A 16,681-nucleotide genomic window follows, 5' to 3' on the forward strand; every position below is an offset into this window, starting at 1 on the left:
TCCCTCCACCCCCCAGGGTATTTTTAGTAAAAGTCAGGGACAGGTCGCAGGCTTCCGGGAATTTTTGTTTATTGCCTGGGACCTGTCGCTGACTTTTACTAAAAATACCCGTGACAGAATCTTAACCTTAATCATGACCAATCAATGTGATGGCACCAACCAACAAGCTTGTGAGCTGTTCTAAGGGGAGACCCAGTGGAGCAGCAGGCTGGCACTCTGTACCAGTCCCCTCAGTCATTGTAGCATTTGGGCACTCAGTAGCTGCTGGTCCTGATGGGTTGAGGGGCACCTCCCGGGGAGCCATACAGTGCCTGTAGCCTGCAGGGAGGGAAAAGCCCCCGGCCGATGCGCACTGGGGCGTTCACTCTGAGGCCTAACGATACTCTAATTGGCATTGGCTCTGAAGCCCACTGGCTGCCAGGTTGCGCCTGTGCCCTGCCCAGCCCCCATAACGCCCCGGGGTGCCGTGGAGGCTGGGCAAGGGCGAGTGCCCCCTGCCCTGGGCACGGCGGCGCGCCGGCCTGGCACGGGGCGCCGCGCTCGCGGTGGGAGCCTGGCCGCTCGGCGAGGCGCGGTCTCTTTAAATCCTTCCCTCGCTCGACCTCCCCCTCAGGACGCGTTTTTTTATGAATGAAAAACGTCCTTGCAATCATTATGCAAATTAGGTTGTGCCGATTGGCTGCCACTCCCCGGAGAATAAATTATGTATATTAGCGCTGGGAGGAGGCGGGCGCAGAACGCGCCGCTGGGCCACTGGGACCAATCAGAATGGGCGGCGCCGCAGGGACGCGCGCCATTGGGCGGCGGAAAGGGTAAACAAGCAGTGATTGACGGCTCCTGGAGAGGCTGTGGGCCAATGGGGACGGGTGGGCGGGCTCGGGAGGCCGCTCGGGCTCTGGCAGCCCAAAGACTCCGGCTCCGAGCGACTCCGCGGCGGCTGCGAGGGGCTACGGGACCTGGTGAGTGCGGGTCGGGGTGAGGCCGCAGCCTTCCTGGGGGAGGGGGCTGCGCGGCCGGGGAGCGCACGGGGCTCGGGCTGGCGCAAGAGGTGGTGGGCGCGCGGGTATGGGGGGGCAGGCGGGGAGGGGCGCACGGAAATAGGGGTGCAGGAGGGGGCGCACGGGGCTTGGGAAGGAGCGAGAGGGGTTTGGGGTGCAGGCGGGGAGCGCGAGGGGCGCGCGGGGCTTGGGGGAGTGTAAGCGGGGGGCGCGCGGGCCTTGGGGGTCCTGGAGGGGGGGCGCGGGAATGGGGTGCAGGGGTGGGGTGCCCGTGCAGGTGACGGGCTTGGGGGACCAGGGGGTGGGAAGTGCATGCGGGGTTGCGCGGGGCTTGGAGGTGTGGGGGTGCAGGCGCGGGGGGGTTGGGGTGCAGGCGGTTGGAGCTGGGGGTACCTAGCGTGCGAGACATGAGTTTGGGGGTGCCAGGGGTATGCATGTTTGGGGTACAGGAGGGTGCGCAGGCGGTGTTAGTATCGCCGTGCAGGTGATGGATGTGAGGTTCATGGGGTGCGGGGGGCAGGCTTTGAGGTGCACAAGATGTTGGGGGCGGGAGCAGGTGGATGGGGCTGGAGTGTAGGGGCGCGCGGCAGCCTGCTCTAGCTCAGGGCTGCCGGACGGAATGGCTAAGCTTGGCCGCGGCTGCTCGGAGTTCTACGAATGTGGGCGATTTGTGAATGAAGCATTAAGTTTCCCCTCAAACCGCGGGGGTGGGGGCTGTCTCTCCCGAGGCTGTGGGGGCGGGGGGCGCATCTGAAGGAGTTTCGTGAATGGGGAAAGCTGGGAAGTGTGTGCCTTGTTTTGTGAATGGGGCCCTGCGCTGGGGATCCAGTTACACTCTACCTGCTGCTGCTCCCTCTTCCATTCATAAAGCTAAAGCCAGATTTGTGTTGTGGGGGAGGGGATTCTAATTTTATTGTTTGACTGTGTTAAAGCTTTCCTGGGGGCACAGGGAAAGGAACAGGCGAGGAAGTGGCTTAACTACAGGCCCAGTTAAATACACGAGGTCTAGAGCCCTCTAAAAATGCTACTGTTATTGAAAAACTGGACCCAACCACTACTTGGGAAGGATTTTTGGACTCCAGGCGTCTCCTTTGCACTTTCCTGCACTGCTGAGTGTTGGAGCAGGACTCTGACATTTTAAGAGCAGGCTTTAGTCTGTAACACACAATACTGCTTGGGTATGGAAGCTGGAAAGTTCCCTCCCCTCCTAGGTGTTATGAAACTTGTGGTGTGCATTTTTCCTCTTCATGCTAAATATTTAAATACTAAATTCCTTATTTCTGTTTATGGAGAGAAGAAGTAGAAGGCTTATATACTTATAGGCTTGGATGCTTTTTAAAAAAAATCTACTGCAATTGTAGCGGCACAACAATCCTGCACTCCATTTCACACCAAAACTACTCAATGTTTTAAAAAAGCAATGAAGTGAAAGTTGCTCTTTGATTAATTTACAATAGTCTGGCTTCTGGAATGGCAAGAGTTGCATCAACAGCATGGGGGAGTAGTGATTTTCCACTTCATGTAGACTTCAGTGTCAACTAAACATATAGAAAATGTTTGCTTTTTGTTCCTGGGTGTTTAACTTCTCAAACATATGACGGGCTTGGGAAGCCAAATGCTTTTCTTAAAACAATGATTTTCATTATTTTAAAATGGCCCCTAGAGAAGTATTCTCTCTTTTTCCCTGGCAGTACCCAGAAGAGTTAAACTTTATTTTCTGTTGTCTTTAGATAGATTAGCTCTTTCATATTTGTTAAGTAAACTGGGACTTACTTTCCATGGACTTGTTGCTATTTATAGCTATCTTTTAGCCATGTAGAGAAAAAATATTTGTACTCTGGGCAATATGATCTCTCTCTTGTAATCCACGCCTTTGCCCATATGTTTGCTTTTAAGCAGTTGTAATCAATCATTAGTGATGTCACAGCAGTTTCCATAGTAACTCTGTGACATCACAAACTAAAGGTTATGACCTCTCTGTTCAAGCAAGAAGTTAGGTTATAGAGGAGAAACTTGTGAATGAAAATGATCAATCATAGCAAGTTAATTGGCAAGGGGAGAAAATATCAGAGAATAAATGGATTAGTCTTTAAACATAGTGTGTTTGGTGTGTGTTAATTGAGCCCAGCAGTTAATCTTTAAAGCTTGCAGGCAGTGTTCTTTCCATGCCATTAGAGAAGGGGGAAGTCTATTCAGGCTTAAAGGCAGATCTTGATGCTTTGCGTCTTTTTTTTGTTTCTTAGTGTTCAATCTGCCATAGTAGGTACTTTGAAGAAAACCCTCTTTCTCTGGAATTGGCTTCAATGCTGAAAACATTTAAGGGGATACTAAAGATATTGGAAGCACAATGGATGGCTTTTATGATCAGCAAGTCCCTTTCATGGTCCCAGGGGTAAGTCTTGTTTGTCTCTGCCTCCCAAGCACTTTTTGTTCTTCATCTCTTACCGTAAGATTTCTCTTCCTTTGTCTAACGTGTGCTGTCTCCGGTAAGCTTGCTGTGTCCTTCATGGCAATATGTGGTCTCTATTTCAGCAGTCTTGCACAGAGGAATGTCGAGGCCGGCCAGTGACTGACAGAAAAAGGAAGTTTTTGGACACTGACCTGGCACATGATTCCGAAGGTAGTTAAGTTTCCCCCTCTTCATTAAGATTCAGTTTAAGTTGTCACTACTACCTCTTTTCTCCATAAAAGTTGAACCTTTTTGTAACTGTTCTACACAATTCTTTTCTTCTGTTCCAGAACTGTTCCAGGATCTCAGCCAGCTTCAGGAGGCTTGGTTAGCTGAAGGCAAGTCTTCATCTCTGCCCCTTTTTTCCAGCACATTTTCTAATGCACATGTATTTGGAGCGACTAAACTATTTTACAACCCCCTTTTTTTTCCAGCCCAAGTTCCTGATGATGAACAGTTTGTCCCAGATTTTCAGTCTGATAACTGTAAGTAACTCCATAGCTTATTGTGTGTTTTGCTGTGAAGTTCTTTGATTCTCTGATGTGATAAATGTTATGCAAAATTCGATGCTGCATTGAGTTGTTCCCTTATTACAACAATGTAAATATAGCTGTTTTCTGCACTAACTCATGTAACTCATTAGGGTTAAGAAGAAGGTAGCATGCAGACTTGCATGGTTTTGGTTCCTCAAGATGAGGTTAGCCTATATTTCCAAGTATTCTGTCTTGACTAAATATCTTTACAAAGCTATTTTACCATCTGTGAACTTGGATCTCTGGGATTCTTTTGAACACCCTCTGATTGATTGTCCATAATACAATAGCTTTTAAAATCAATTTGCTAGGAACACAGGTGCAGTGCTACTTGGATAGCTAACATCTCTCTGTGATGGCCTTGGAGCTTTTCTAGTTGTAGCCTAGTGAGGCTGTCAAGGGCAAAGCTGACTGGTGAAACTCGAGCTGTGCTGAGCAGCATCAGGGAGCATTAGTCACTGGCAAGCAGGCATGTTTAAGAGAAGATTGATGAAAATGCAGTCCCTTGTGAATTGCATCAGAAAGAGAATTGTTCCTTAGTCACAGTGATGATAGAAAACACCTGAGCCAGTTAGAACTCCTATTTTTTTCCCCTTTATATGCAGCAAGCTGCTTGTGTGTCTATGTTCTCCCTATGTGTATTTTGGACTGACCATACTGGCATTAGAGGCTAAATAAAAGCAGGATGTTCTTGGATTGTTAACTGCAAACATAAATACCAGCTTGGTCTTTATTAATAGGCCTTTGTACTAAGTCATACTGCTACAGAACGTAGAGGAAATCAAATTTAGCCTGCAGTGGAACAGATTCTTTGCTGAAACTTTGTCACAGCATGCAGCAGAGTATCTTATGCTACAGTAAATGCATGTTAATTATTGCTCTTTGATTACTTCTAAGCGAGTGGGATGCTTGCCATGAAACTGCTCCAGACAACCAATATGTTTTACTTTCTCTCTCTCTCTCTCTGCCTGGAGATAAAAGGCAGGCCTGGAGTCAGAAACACAGGTCTGTGTTGACATTCTAGCCCAGCCCTTCCAGTTCTTGCCTGGAGCAGTATAAACTGCAGTGTGTGTGGGAGGGTGACTCTTTTGGCAGAGGTTCTTTCAAATGCCTCTCGGCAGTCTTATTCCTGTGTAACCTGAGGAGTTTAGAGAGAGCCGAAATGACCACTCCTGGTCGTTGGGGTTTTCGGAGTGAGCCGAGAGACATAAGCTTTTGGGTTGAAGAGGCTTGTCTGTGGCTTGGGTGGCTAAAATGTGTTCTGCTGCTGCAGAAGATAACTTAACTGAAACAAGCTGAGTAAAGAGGAGTTTGTGTTGAAATGAGGCTGTCCAGGTAACTCCAAATTGACATCTTGGTTTTATGGCGTAGCAGCACTAAAAGAATTTGAATATTTTTTTCTTAAGCTAAGGCAGGTCATCCTCCTGCCCTTGAAACGTAGAGCACCTGATGCAAAGGTAGAGGAGGAAGAAGTGGTGGAAGGCGGGGGGGCTACACTATGTGCCATAATCTGTTCTGCCCTGGGGAAAACCTGTGCCTGCTCAGAGCAGCTTGCTGCATTGGTGCCTAAACTTGAATTGAAGTGAGAGGTTTGGAGAAACCATGGAATTGCCTCCCACCTCCTTAAGAAGAGTCCTGCAAGTAGCAACCTGCAGGACCTGAGCCCGCATTGGGGTTCTGCCAGGCTTTCTGCGGCCTGATGGGGAGGAGAAAATAGGGAGGGGGACACACAACCTGCAGAGGAAGCAGTGAGTTGGGGGTGTGCTATCACACTGCCGGCAAGGCTGGTAGCAGCCAGTGCTGGCTTGTTGGCTTCCTTCTCTCTCTTTTCCCTCCTTTCCCCCCCCCCACCTGCTAGACGGGAGGGAGAAAACTGAACTCTCCCCTAAGGGAGCTAGCTGCGAATGAGGAGTATCTGGAACAGACTTGCACTTGCAGCAAAAGGCTGTTTTGGGGCTAAAATCTTGTTAGCTTTTTTTTTTAATGCCCTCACTGGCCTGTAAAGAGGAATACAAATATTGCGTATTGTAAAAGGTCATGGTGGGGACTGGAATGCACCCGTGTGCAGCTTCCTCTGGGCGGGATGGCAGTCTTGCACTCCAGTAGCTTCCTTTTATAAGCGGAATGGTCAAGAAGTACTAAGGGGAGCATAAAGAACACTTGGATTTCAGTGCCTAGTAACGCCTGTGGATACAGACTGCTGCAAGAACACCATAGTCCATGTTTCCTATTGCACGTGCGGTCTTGGCATTGAACCCAGCTGCTGCACTATTTAAAGGGACACTGTCAACACAAATGACACATTTGTCCTTATTTGCTATTGTTGAGATTGGGTGGGGGCCTTAATTTTGAGTTTTTTGCTGTCCTTTGGGGATTTGACTGTGCTTTGTGTGTTTTGCTTCGTCCTGCTGTTATGCACGAACATGACATAATATTCACAAACCGCTGTCGGTGGAGCTGACAAGCTGCACCACGAGAATGCTGGGTGTCTTTTCCGGTCCCACGAATGCCTCTCTGGAGGACAAAGTGTGCCCATAGTGACCCTTCCTGTACATAGTTCCGTGGCAAACGTTCTGTCTGGCATTCTCGGGACTGGGTAAAGTCAGTCTCATCAGTCGCACCTTGCCAAAAGTTTGACAATGCAGCGAAGGCTTCAGGAAGAAAAGCCGCTACCAGTTTTTGCTGTTAATTTCACAGTAATCGAGATGGTCTCATCAAACCCGTTCCTCTGAAGATTTTCTATACGGTCATACTTAAGAGCAAACTGGAGTTTTATAATCTTCTGGGTGACAGGGTCACTTTATCATGTGTTGTATCTAGGCTTGGAAGGATTTCGTTTTTTAATTGGCAAATGTTGGTACACCTTGATTTTTTTTCACCAAACACACAAGCAGACAAATATGTCCGATGATGATGATGATCAAAATTTACCAAGCGGCAAAGTAAGAAAACTGCTACTTGAGAACCCTAGAGTTCTTTAAGGGTATTGACATTGTATATTTGACATGTGATGTGAACAGTTTGCGTTTTAACGGTTATGAAACTTTAATGACGGGAGACACAGATTCAAACAGTTAAATAATTAGTCTGACCCCCACCATAACTTCCAGCAGCTGCAAACATTTAAAAAAATGCTTAAAACCCATCATTTTGCACAACTTTGATAATTTAAACAATATATTGAAAAAATGTTTTAAAATGAACATTGATATTCTCTGTTGAAATAAATAAATATATAAAAAATGGAATTCTGCCAAGCCTAGTTGTATCCTGTTATAATGTAGAGGAGAAATGATCCCCTGCTCTCCACAGGATAAGGGAGCCATGGACCTAAAGTTCCTCTCAGTCTCCAGCGTCAAAGGCTGAATTCCTGAACTGAGACCCTTTCCCAGTTGTAGCTGTAACATTCATCTCCCAGAAGTGGCTGGGGATGGATGTGCGCACAGCCAGGGGTTCCAGTGCATGGTTGGAACAAAGGCGAGAGAGATGGGACCCTCTGTGACCTCTGGCCACTCATACCCATTCGACAGGTGGTTAGTCTGAGGCAGGCAAATATTTTAAGGCCCTATTCCTGCTGTGAGCTCTCTAATGGCCATTCCCTGTGTCGATTGCTACCTTCATTGATGCTCCACAGGGATCTGCTGCTGCAGGATCAGCGCCATGCTGTCTAACAGGCTGTTACATTTATGGTGTTCTTTAAAGCATCAGAGTTTGTTGTAAGCAAGCTTTTCCCTTGGGCCCCAGTAACACCTTAAGTCATTAAAGCAAATAAAGTCACATTGCTTTTGTTTCAGAGGAGAGATGGTTTTGTGGTTAAAACCAAGAAAGCCAGGAGGCTGGTGTTCTGTTGCATGCTGTGCTATAGCTTTGCTGTGTGACCCCCATAGGCACGTCCCTGAATGGCAGCGCCCTGAGGATTAAATAAAGGTTGAACAGGCACAGAGCGGCGAAATGTGCGAACAAAACAAGCGAGCACCATGCTGCTGGATTCTCCAGAAATGCCCAAGTCTTGTGCTGTTTACTTGCATTTCTCTCAGCCTGGACAGCTGAAATCAGTGGAGTCAGCCAGTCCTATTATACGGTGGTCACTCCTTTAATATATTGGTTGCAAAAATGACAAAGAAGGTTCACTTGTTTATTGACCTTCTCAGAGCTTGATTCTACAGAACCTAGATCTGGGCAGATACTGGAGTCAACAGCATCCCTTCAAAGTCAGTACATGGTTGAAAGGGGTTAGGCATGTGTTACTGCTATGAAGGAGAGTAGAAGGATTTGAATCAGCAGGTGTCCTTGAACTTACTTGTGAATGGCTGTGGTCTGTTTTGTTTGCACAGGAGAATGCCTGTTCCTTCTTTCTCACCCACTCTGGAGAGTCAGTAAAATGGAGAAAATAAAAGCTCTAGGTTGACATGAAACTGAGCTATGTTGAAGGCTTCAATTAGAGCTTGAAAAGTGTCATTCTTCCCCCCCCCCCCCCCAGACTCCTCAAAGAGACAAGATGGGATCAGCTCTAGGGGTTGGGTTGGGATTCTTGCCCTGAATCTTTTATAGGCTTTATTTTAAGACCAGAAGAGGTCCCTAAGATCTAGCCCCAGGGGTTCGTAACTTGAGGGTTGTGAGTAATCCTAGGGTGTTGCTGCCACTCACCCTTTCTTTATGGGGCCCAAACCTTTTCTCCACGGTGCGGAAAAAGTTGAGAACCTCTGATCTAGTTGGACCTCCTGCAGAGACCGATGCAGGACATAGTTGGCAGACATCTGCTTTTTTCCTTTCCAACAGCGAATCAAATTCTTATCCGCTCGAGGATACTAGCTCACTGTGGTGAGCTAAGTAAGGGGCGATGGCGTTGGATGCTAGAATCCTTTTTTAAATAACCTAAACTTAGCCTTGTGGAAAGCTGCTGAAACTAAGTTTCTAGGATTGAGTATACAGGCAGGGAACATGAGTTTGATGGGTCAAATGGGGTAAAGTGGTATTTTCTGGTCTGACTCATAAAAAGCACTGTCAGGCTGATGGTGTGAAATGTAATAAAATGCTGTAGTGAAAGCCAGGCTGGGCAGACAGATGGGTTCCCTTCAATGGTGGTAGGGCAGAGGGTCCGTCCTAGGCTAATGTGTTGGTGCTGCCCCCAGGCAAGAGCAGAACTTGGAAGCAGCAAATCGCTTACCTGGCCAGTTCAAACATGGAGCAGCTCTTGTGGGTTCCATCCTGCCAGTACCACATTCACGGCTGCATCTCATAATGGTATGGGGAGATGCATTCTCTAACCTTCTCTATAGTTAAACTAGTCACTTGCTTTTTTCAGCTTCTAATTATAGTGGAGAGCAGTAGAATGGAGAGGGTGGAAGCCTGTTCGCGCGTGTGTGCTCCCTGTGTGCTCCCTCACACGTGGCCTTTGAGACATCAGTGCTCCAGCCATGCGCTGGCACAGCAAGCTTTTCCTAGGCAGCGCCCGGGGAAGCGGTGCTGGTGCCAATAATGGATTATGATCACTTTTGTTATATTAGCTCACTGATGGTTCTCTTACTGGGGCCCGGCCCGCTGCTGTGTCCTCCCGGTGTGTAGGGGAAGTGAAGCACAGGATGGTTTGAAATGAACTGGCCGGCAGAAATACGCCTCATTCCAAGGCTAGCTGTGGGGGGTGTCATGGGTCCAGCTCCAATGCAGCCTAGGAGAGGCAATCAGAGCAAGCGCTCCCCTGCCATGTGCTTTAATCCCCCAAAAGTAGCTGTTGAAGGTTATTTTTTCCACCTCTGGTACATGGAGGGACCTCTGCAGTTCATGCTCCTCTCCCCATTCCCTGGAACCTCAGTAATGCATCTATGCTCTGTTGGCCATGAGCATGCTCAGTCCCTTGTGAGAATCAGCAGTTCTCCAAGTTGATTGCAGCTCCCAGAAGCAAAGCAGGGCTGCTGAGGTGTGGCTGGGCAGATCTTCTTTCCTCCCAGTGAATAGGGGAAATAGGGACGGGGGGGTCCCAGAGTGGTCCACTGCCCAAGTCAGTGAGGGAAATCTCACCCAGACATTAGCACCCTGCAGTTCTGTTTTGAACAAAGGAGCCCAAGTTTAACTTCTTGCCCCCTCCTTTGGCCGAAAGGCGTTTCCGGCCCTCGCCACAAGCTGAGTTGCACAATCATGCGGGTTTGGAGCGAACGCTGCAAGAAGCCAAGTTCCCCAGCGCAGTGCAGGCCATTCCTGCAGTGTTTGAATTCCTTATGTAAACATTGCGCACAGCGCAGGCTTCTCTGTGTGGACAGCTGGTCTCTGTTATGATCTTAAGTGTCGTTTCCCTTTTTCTTGAATGGTAGCGCTGAGCGGGAGGGATTGTTTTTTGGTCTCTGAATGAATGGAGCGTTCCAAATTGGTTGTGAATGGAGGGCGGTGCCCGCTTGCGGACTTTTTCAATGAATAACCAGGCCCCATTGTGCTGCTGGCGGAAAAACAACCCGCTCAAACAACACAGAGGCTGTTGGAGAGAAACATGCCTGTGATTGACAGCTGGAGCACCTCCAAAATATGTTTCCTTTTGCTTTCCCTGCTGCTCCACTGCTCAGCAAGGCCAGGCTTAATGGGTGTGATAGCCTTTCTCTCCAAGGGAGGGAATTAACACTAGACATGCTGAAGGGCAGCCTGAATATACTTGGGAAGTGTGGCTGCCGCTTAATGAGAGGGGGGGGGGGGCAGTAAACCTACCATGCATTGCCGAATGCCTCTGCCTTCACTAAAGCAAGGATTGATCAAGAGAGTAATTACTCTTCCCTGCCCCAGCAAATGGCACAGTTGTGAGTGCCCGTCTCTGCATGTCTCCTGAAGGAGAAGGACCGACCAATGGAAAGCCAGGTCTACACGCCATAAAGGATTCTGCGGCGCCCTCTGATCTCAGGCAATTTTTTTTTTTTTTTTTTTTTAAATCTAGTGACGACCAACTTAATTAGCTGAGCCTAGAGCCGAGCTGCCTCCTCCATTCCTGGTTGGAGAGAGAACTGGGGAGTGACTTAGCTATGAAGCCTCTCTCAGGATTTTTCCTAGTCCCTTAGTACCAGCTGAGCAATGCGGGGTTCCATGCTGGGGGCTTTAGCCCTGGGGGCATTTGGGGAGCAGCTAACTAGCCGGGAAGGCTGGGAGCACTTAGTTCAGGGCTGGTCTCTCCGAGTGTATGGGGGATGTATTCAGACTGTGTAGAGCTAATACTCCACTTCTGATTAAGCCCAGCTGTATTGTTCAGTCACTACTGGGTAAAGAACTCTGATGTCCTCCCTTGCCTAGAGTGGCTGCTTTTAGCAATTAATTAGGTTAAGCATTTATTAGTTGGTTAAAAAAATTATATATAGTGAACAGACTCTGAGAGTATGTCGGAGGCAGCCTCAACTGGGAGTGATCTGGTTTAGGTTTTAAAGGGACACTGTCCTTCAAACTACTCAGGGGCGTGGAATTTTTTTATTCCACCTTAATCTGACTAACTTCACTTTTAGTATTTCCGTAAACCCATCTGCAAGTTCAAACGGCCAGTAGGATGGGCATTTGACTTTGTCTCACGACTGCTTGTGCAAGCAGAGGCAGTGTTACTGCCAGTGCTGAGTTACGTGTGCCTCCGGGCTCTCTGACCCACAGGGCCCTCTCCCAAAGGAGCAGTGATTAACGCAAGGCTGTAATTATTGGCTTCATACAATAACGAACACTGCCTAATTTCTCATGCATTTAACCCTCCACGTGCTGCCTCTCTTCCCCAACCATCCAAACTGCTTCATTCCACACCCCAGAATTCAATACCCAGCCCAGCGTCTTCCAGCTGCACCGGTGCTAAGCCAGCCAGGAACAGCTTTGTATGGGTTGCGGGGACAGCTTTGCTTCTTCAGGGCAGTGGACAGGGCTGGCCTGTGTCCACCACCAGCAGGATCCTTGGGGTCCTCTTTTGCAGGAGCCATTAAGCCTCAGAGAGGTGGAACTTTTGCAGGTCACTTTCTTTTGGCCAGTGGCGATAGCTCCATGAAGAAGGTGGAGACTGTTTAGGTGCACGCTGGCATCTCACTGCAATGCTAGCTGTCTAACTCGGAGCTGGTGTTATTTCAGTAGGGAGAAAGGGGATACTGCATTCCGGCTCTTAGCTTTTGAAGTAAGCAGATCAAAGCCGAGTTACTGAATGCGATGCGCCCCTCCCCCCCCAGCAGACCATACCCCAACCAAAACAGAGTATATACAGTAGCTGACAAACTTCAGCTTCAAAGTACAGTGGGGAGGAAAAATCCTGTAAAAGTAATTGGATTAGCCCCAACTTTTTGTGCTGCTTCTCTGGCTACCAGAGCTGGAACAGAATGAGGCGCATCTTGACCCGCAGAGAAGACACTAGCCTGCTAATAATATTTCCTTTGGCTCCTACTATAGAGGCAACATCTCTAAAATACCTAGCAGAAAATATAACTACTGAGAATAAACCAGATTTCAGATCATAGAATCACAAAAGATTAGAGTTGGAAGAGACCTCAGGAGGTCATCTAGTCCAACCACCTGCTCAAAGCAGGACCAACCCCAACTAAATCATCCCAGCCAGGGCTTTGTCATGCTGGGCCTTAAAAACCTCTTAGGATGGAGATTCCACCACCTCCCTAGGTAGTCCATTTCAATGCTTCACCACCCTCCTAGTGAAATAGTGTTTCCTAATATCCAACCTAGACCTCCCCACTGCAACTTGAGACCATTGCTCCTTGTTCTGTCGTCTGCCACCACTGAGAACAGCCTAGCTCCATCCTCTTTGGAACCCCCTTTCAGGTAGTTGAAGGCTACCATTAAATGGGCACTAACTTCTCCCCTGAGCTATCTGAAACCAAGCTGTGAGTGGTTCCTGACCCTGTTTGACAGCTGGCTCCCCAACCGCCAGGGTGGACCTGCACATGGCTGGGTCTGCCTCACTGGACCTTCAGAGCCACAGCCCTGTTAAGCCTGATCAATGCTAAAATAGCTGCAACTTCAGCAAACAAGAAAGGTTAAATATATGGGGCCGCCTGTCTGTCTGCAAAACCCCAAGGTGCTGTTCTGTTGAGCCTTGTGGAAGCAGGTTCCAAAACCAGATGACTCCTAAGGCTTTGATAACCCATAATTTGAAGCTTTATATTCAGGGCTTTCTACAGCCATGGACTCTGCCTTCTGCATTGTGCTCTGCATTGTGCTCTGTAGCAAACCACTGCCTCCCGGTCCAGTGGTGTCGGAAGGGAGAGCAGATTGACTAGCATGCTGCCAAAGGGCAGGGAGTGCTCCAGAGACCAGAGCTCCACTGACAATATCTGAGCAGGGGAATTCCCTTTCCCAGGAGCTCAGTGGACATGGTAATGGTGTAGCAAAACCCAGGGGACCTCACTGAATCAGACGGGAGCCACCCATGTCTGTGCTGCGTCAAAACTTGTAGTTGCCCCAAGTTTTGAGCAGGTCTGTCCTTGTAAAACACATGGGTCCTTCTTGCTTGCTTATCTTCACAGTTTCCAAAGAATTCGCCCACAATCGCAGAAGGGGCCAATCTGCTGGTGGGTTTGCTTGTGTGCTTCCCTCGTGGAAGGCTTCTGGGGATGTGCGTGTGAACCGTTCACTCATGGAGGAAAAGCTTCCTTACTGTAAAATCTGCTCAAGTAGCTGGGCTCTCCAGCTTGGTTTGCAGCTGGCTCTTGGGAGGAAGTGGTGTACTCCAGGCAAAGCTGCCTAGTAAAAAGTGTTGTCCATATTCTTGACCTCAGTTCAGGGGTGAGTCTTCCTGTTCTCTCTCAGGAGTAGGATGGCATCTTTCTGTGTTGCTTTGAGGGCTCCAGATTAAATTTTGAATCCAAATTAGGGCCCGACAACAAATACTCAATTCCCGTCTGGACAGTAAAGCCTAGTGGTTGGGAACCAGCTAGCGGGGGGATTCGCAGTGAAGTTGCTCTTTATAGAGCAGATCTGTCTAAATGGCTTCACAGTCACTTTACTGCAAGCAACTCTTCATAGTCATTTCTTGACTGCCCTGTCCACAAACAGACAGGTGAGACCCTGTAGAGTGAACCTTAGCTGCTGTTGTGCACTGGGAATCACACCCACAACAGTGGCAGCTCCCCACTTCTCAGTCCAGAGTACTCTAAGAATGGGGCTTGGATTACAGTGTCTGACAAGCTGTAACAGTACATTCAGCTGTACAACGGCCAGGTAAACAGCAGGCTGGACAAACGAACCAGGTGTGCGCCGAGGCATTAGTTCTGTAGGTTTTATTCTGCTAATCTGCAAACGTTCTGTCCTTCAGGGGGTCTGTTCACTTGCAGGTTAGCAGGTTTCTGCTGTATTCCTGCAGTTACGGAGCTGCACTGCACTTAGTCTATGCGCTGGCTCCCTGCCGTGCCTCAGAAGGATTGTCCTCTATAACTAAACAGACGTTTCATGTAGCCTCTGAGGTGTATTGTAGATATGACAACAGGCCCTCTTTAAATGCATTCCTACAATGAGCTCTCAGGCCCATTCCCCTTCAGCACAGTCACCACAGTTCTGCCCTTTCAGGGTCTGTCTATGTTGCATGCTTAGCCTGGGTCTGTGGGACCCGGGCGTATATACTAGGTGTTTCCAAGCCAGTTGTTGAGCATTCACGCTGCATTGCAAGCCTGGGTTTACAGCTGGTGGACCTGGGAGTCTCAGCCATGCTAAGGGTCCATACTGCACTACTCAGATCTTCTGACTAGGATCTGCGGCTTGACGTGTGTCCACCCTGCAAAATGACAGGGCTTGGACCTGAGTCCCAGCAGCCCTTGAGCTCTGACCCACCCCCTAGCAGGGTCTTAGGACCTGGCCCCTGAGTGCTTGCTGATCTGCATCAGACTGATTTGTGTGTGAACAGAAGTGGGGCTTGAGCTTAGTGTGCAGTGTAGACATACCCTCAGAGGGCAGGCTCTGCACCGCCTTTCCCTCTTCTTTGTGCTCCTCCGCTGCCCCAGTGATCACTAACTGCCCTTGCTTTGCACGATGGGAACATGCATTATGCTAAGCACCACCAGACTATTTCTGATGTGGTTATCGCATATCTGATCCTCTGGCGGGCTGCCATCATGTCTGCTGCTGATCCCCCTCTGCTGCCTTCTCACTCATGGAAAGAGCCAGCAAACACCACCATTTGTGCTAAATGGAGTCTGGGGGAGGGGTTGCTCTGTTTTTCACTCCCTTCCCTACTTGAAAAGGACAGCACACTTGCTGGGCCAGAATCCTTGTGTTTATCTTTTCCCTTCTTCCCAGAGCTATGCCCAATACCAGCTGATGGTGGAAGGTTGCTGTCTACCCTTAAATTGCAACAGTGGCACAGTTGTAGTGCTTCAGTGTAGCCACTCCCTACAGCCACAGTGGCTATAGTGTTAAACCACTGCCCCAAGAGAGTTTTTCTGTCAACCTCCCACTGTCTGCACCGAGGGGGGTGGAGGGTTAATAGGTTTAACTCCGTAGCTGGGGGTGTGTGGATTTTTTCACACTCCTGCTGACATAGCTGGATCAACATAACTGTTTAGTGTAGACCTGGCCTTAGTCTCTGTGTTTTCTGTGCAGGGGCTAAGTTTGACTGGCTGACGTTTCACCCAGTGAATGGCCCACTTCCTTTTAAAAGACACACGGAAAAATCTCAACCGGCTTTTCATAGCTGCGAAGGCCAGAAGGACTCTTATAACCTAGTCTGAGCTCCTGCATGACACAGGCTAGAGAGCCTCATCCAGTCTTCCCGCTACCCTCAGGGGAACCTGTTGGACTTTTCCAGCCTGGTTTGTGTCTAGGGCCGGTGGCAGTCCAGCGAAGATAGTCTGGGCCTGTTACTGGAGCAGATAATCCTGCTGGTGGGGTCGGGCCCGAGCTCTTGTTCTGTCAGTGATTGTTTCAGTGGCACTCTAGCTCCCTGCAGAGCGGGAAAAGTGTAGTTTCCTGTGGCTTGGTGGTTGTGGGTAGCCGCTGAAGAGACCAGCTTGTAGAATTGTCGCTGTTGTTTCTCAGAGCTGCGGGAATTCTGCTGGTCACATATTAAAGAACTGTGACCACTCCTAGACATCAGTGATACCAGGACGGGGAGAGACTGGCTCCCTACTAGATGCCACATGCCACCCTATACGGAGAGTAAATACTGCCCTCCCACTGTTCCAGGTCAATCTCCTCTGGCCGTGGCTGGTGGGGGAGCTCCTGTCTTGCTTCTGCATTGCTCTCTTGCTCCTTGGGGTGTGGTGCCACCGCGCACTCGCTTGCACCGGGTGAATTGCATGGATTGGGGCTCCGGCATCTGCACTGAGGTACTCTAGTCCTTTGCTCAGTGGGTAACCCCCTCCTCCCCACTCATGATGCACAACCAGATCTTGCTTTGAAGCTGGCTTCTTCAGACTGAACAAGAAGCTTACATACCTCACAGGGTTCTGCCTTTCCTAGAATCCCTTGCTATCCAACCCGCTTTCTGGTGGAAATCAGAACCAGACTGTACTGGGCCTGAAGCTTCCCTTAAAGGGCCAACATCCTATTAAAGTCCCCTCCGCTCTCCTTCCCAAGCCCCTATCTGTAGCTGAAGCAGCACACGTCCCCGATCACTCTGACAAATGGTTTTCCCTTTGGATATGGATGCAGCCTGTATTCCTACATCCTCCTCCACAGGTGACAGGGGCCAGCCAACGGACTCTCAGAGTCCACCTCTGAAAGGCACAGCTGTGCTGCCTCCTTGCCGAGAACAGGCTGGAGGC

General features: G+C 49.1%; 1 protein-coding gene across 3 annotated transcripts in view; it reads left to right on the plus strand.

Moving 5' to 3' along the window:
- The first annotated feature begins 885 nt into the window (after positions 1-885).
- ETV5 (ETS variant transcription factor 5) overlaps positions 886-16,681 on the plus strand; it is a 38,770-nt gene continuing 22,974 nt past the window's right edge. For 2 of the 3 annotated variants that reach the window (XM_065411347.1, XM_065411350.1), the window contains exons 1-5: positions 886-959; positions 3,242-3,390; positions 3,531-3,618; positions 3,738-3,785; positions 3,882-3,932. In XM_065411347.1, the coding sequence (XP_065267419.1) occupies positions 3,346-3,390; positions 3,531-3,618; positions 3,738-3,785; positions 3,882-3,932 (232 nt within the window). In that variant the 5' untranslated portion in view covers positions 886-959; positions 3,242-3,345. The remainder of the gene's footprint in view (positions 960-3,241; positions 3,391-3,530; positions 3,619-3,737; positions 3,786-3,881; positions 3,933-16,681) is intronic. The other variant, XM_065411348.1, reaches the window with a different exon arrangement.

The sequence above is a fragment of the Emys orbicularis genome, chromosome 9 (assembly GCF_028017835.1).
Source record: "Emys orbicularis isolate rEmyOrb1 chromosome 9, rEmyOrb1.hap1, whole genome shotgun sequence".
Taxonomy (NCBI): domain Eukaryota; kingdom Metazoa; phylum Chordata; order Testudines; family Emydidae; genus Emys; species Emys orbicularis.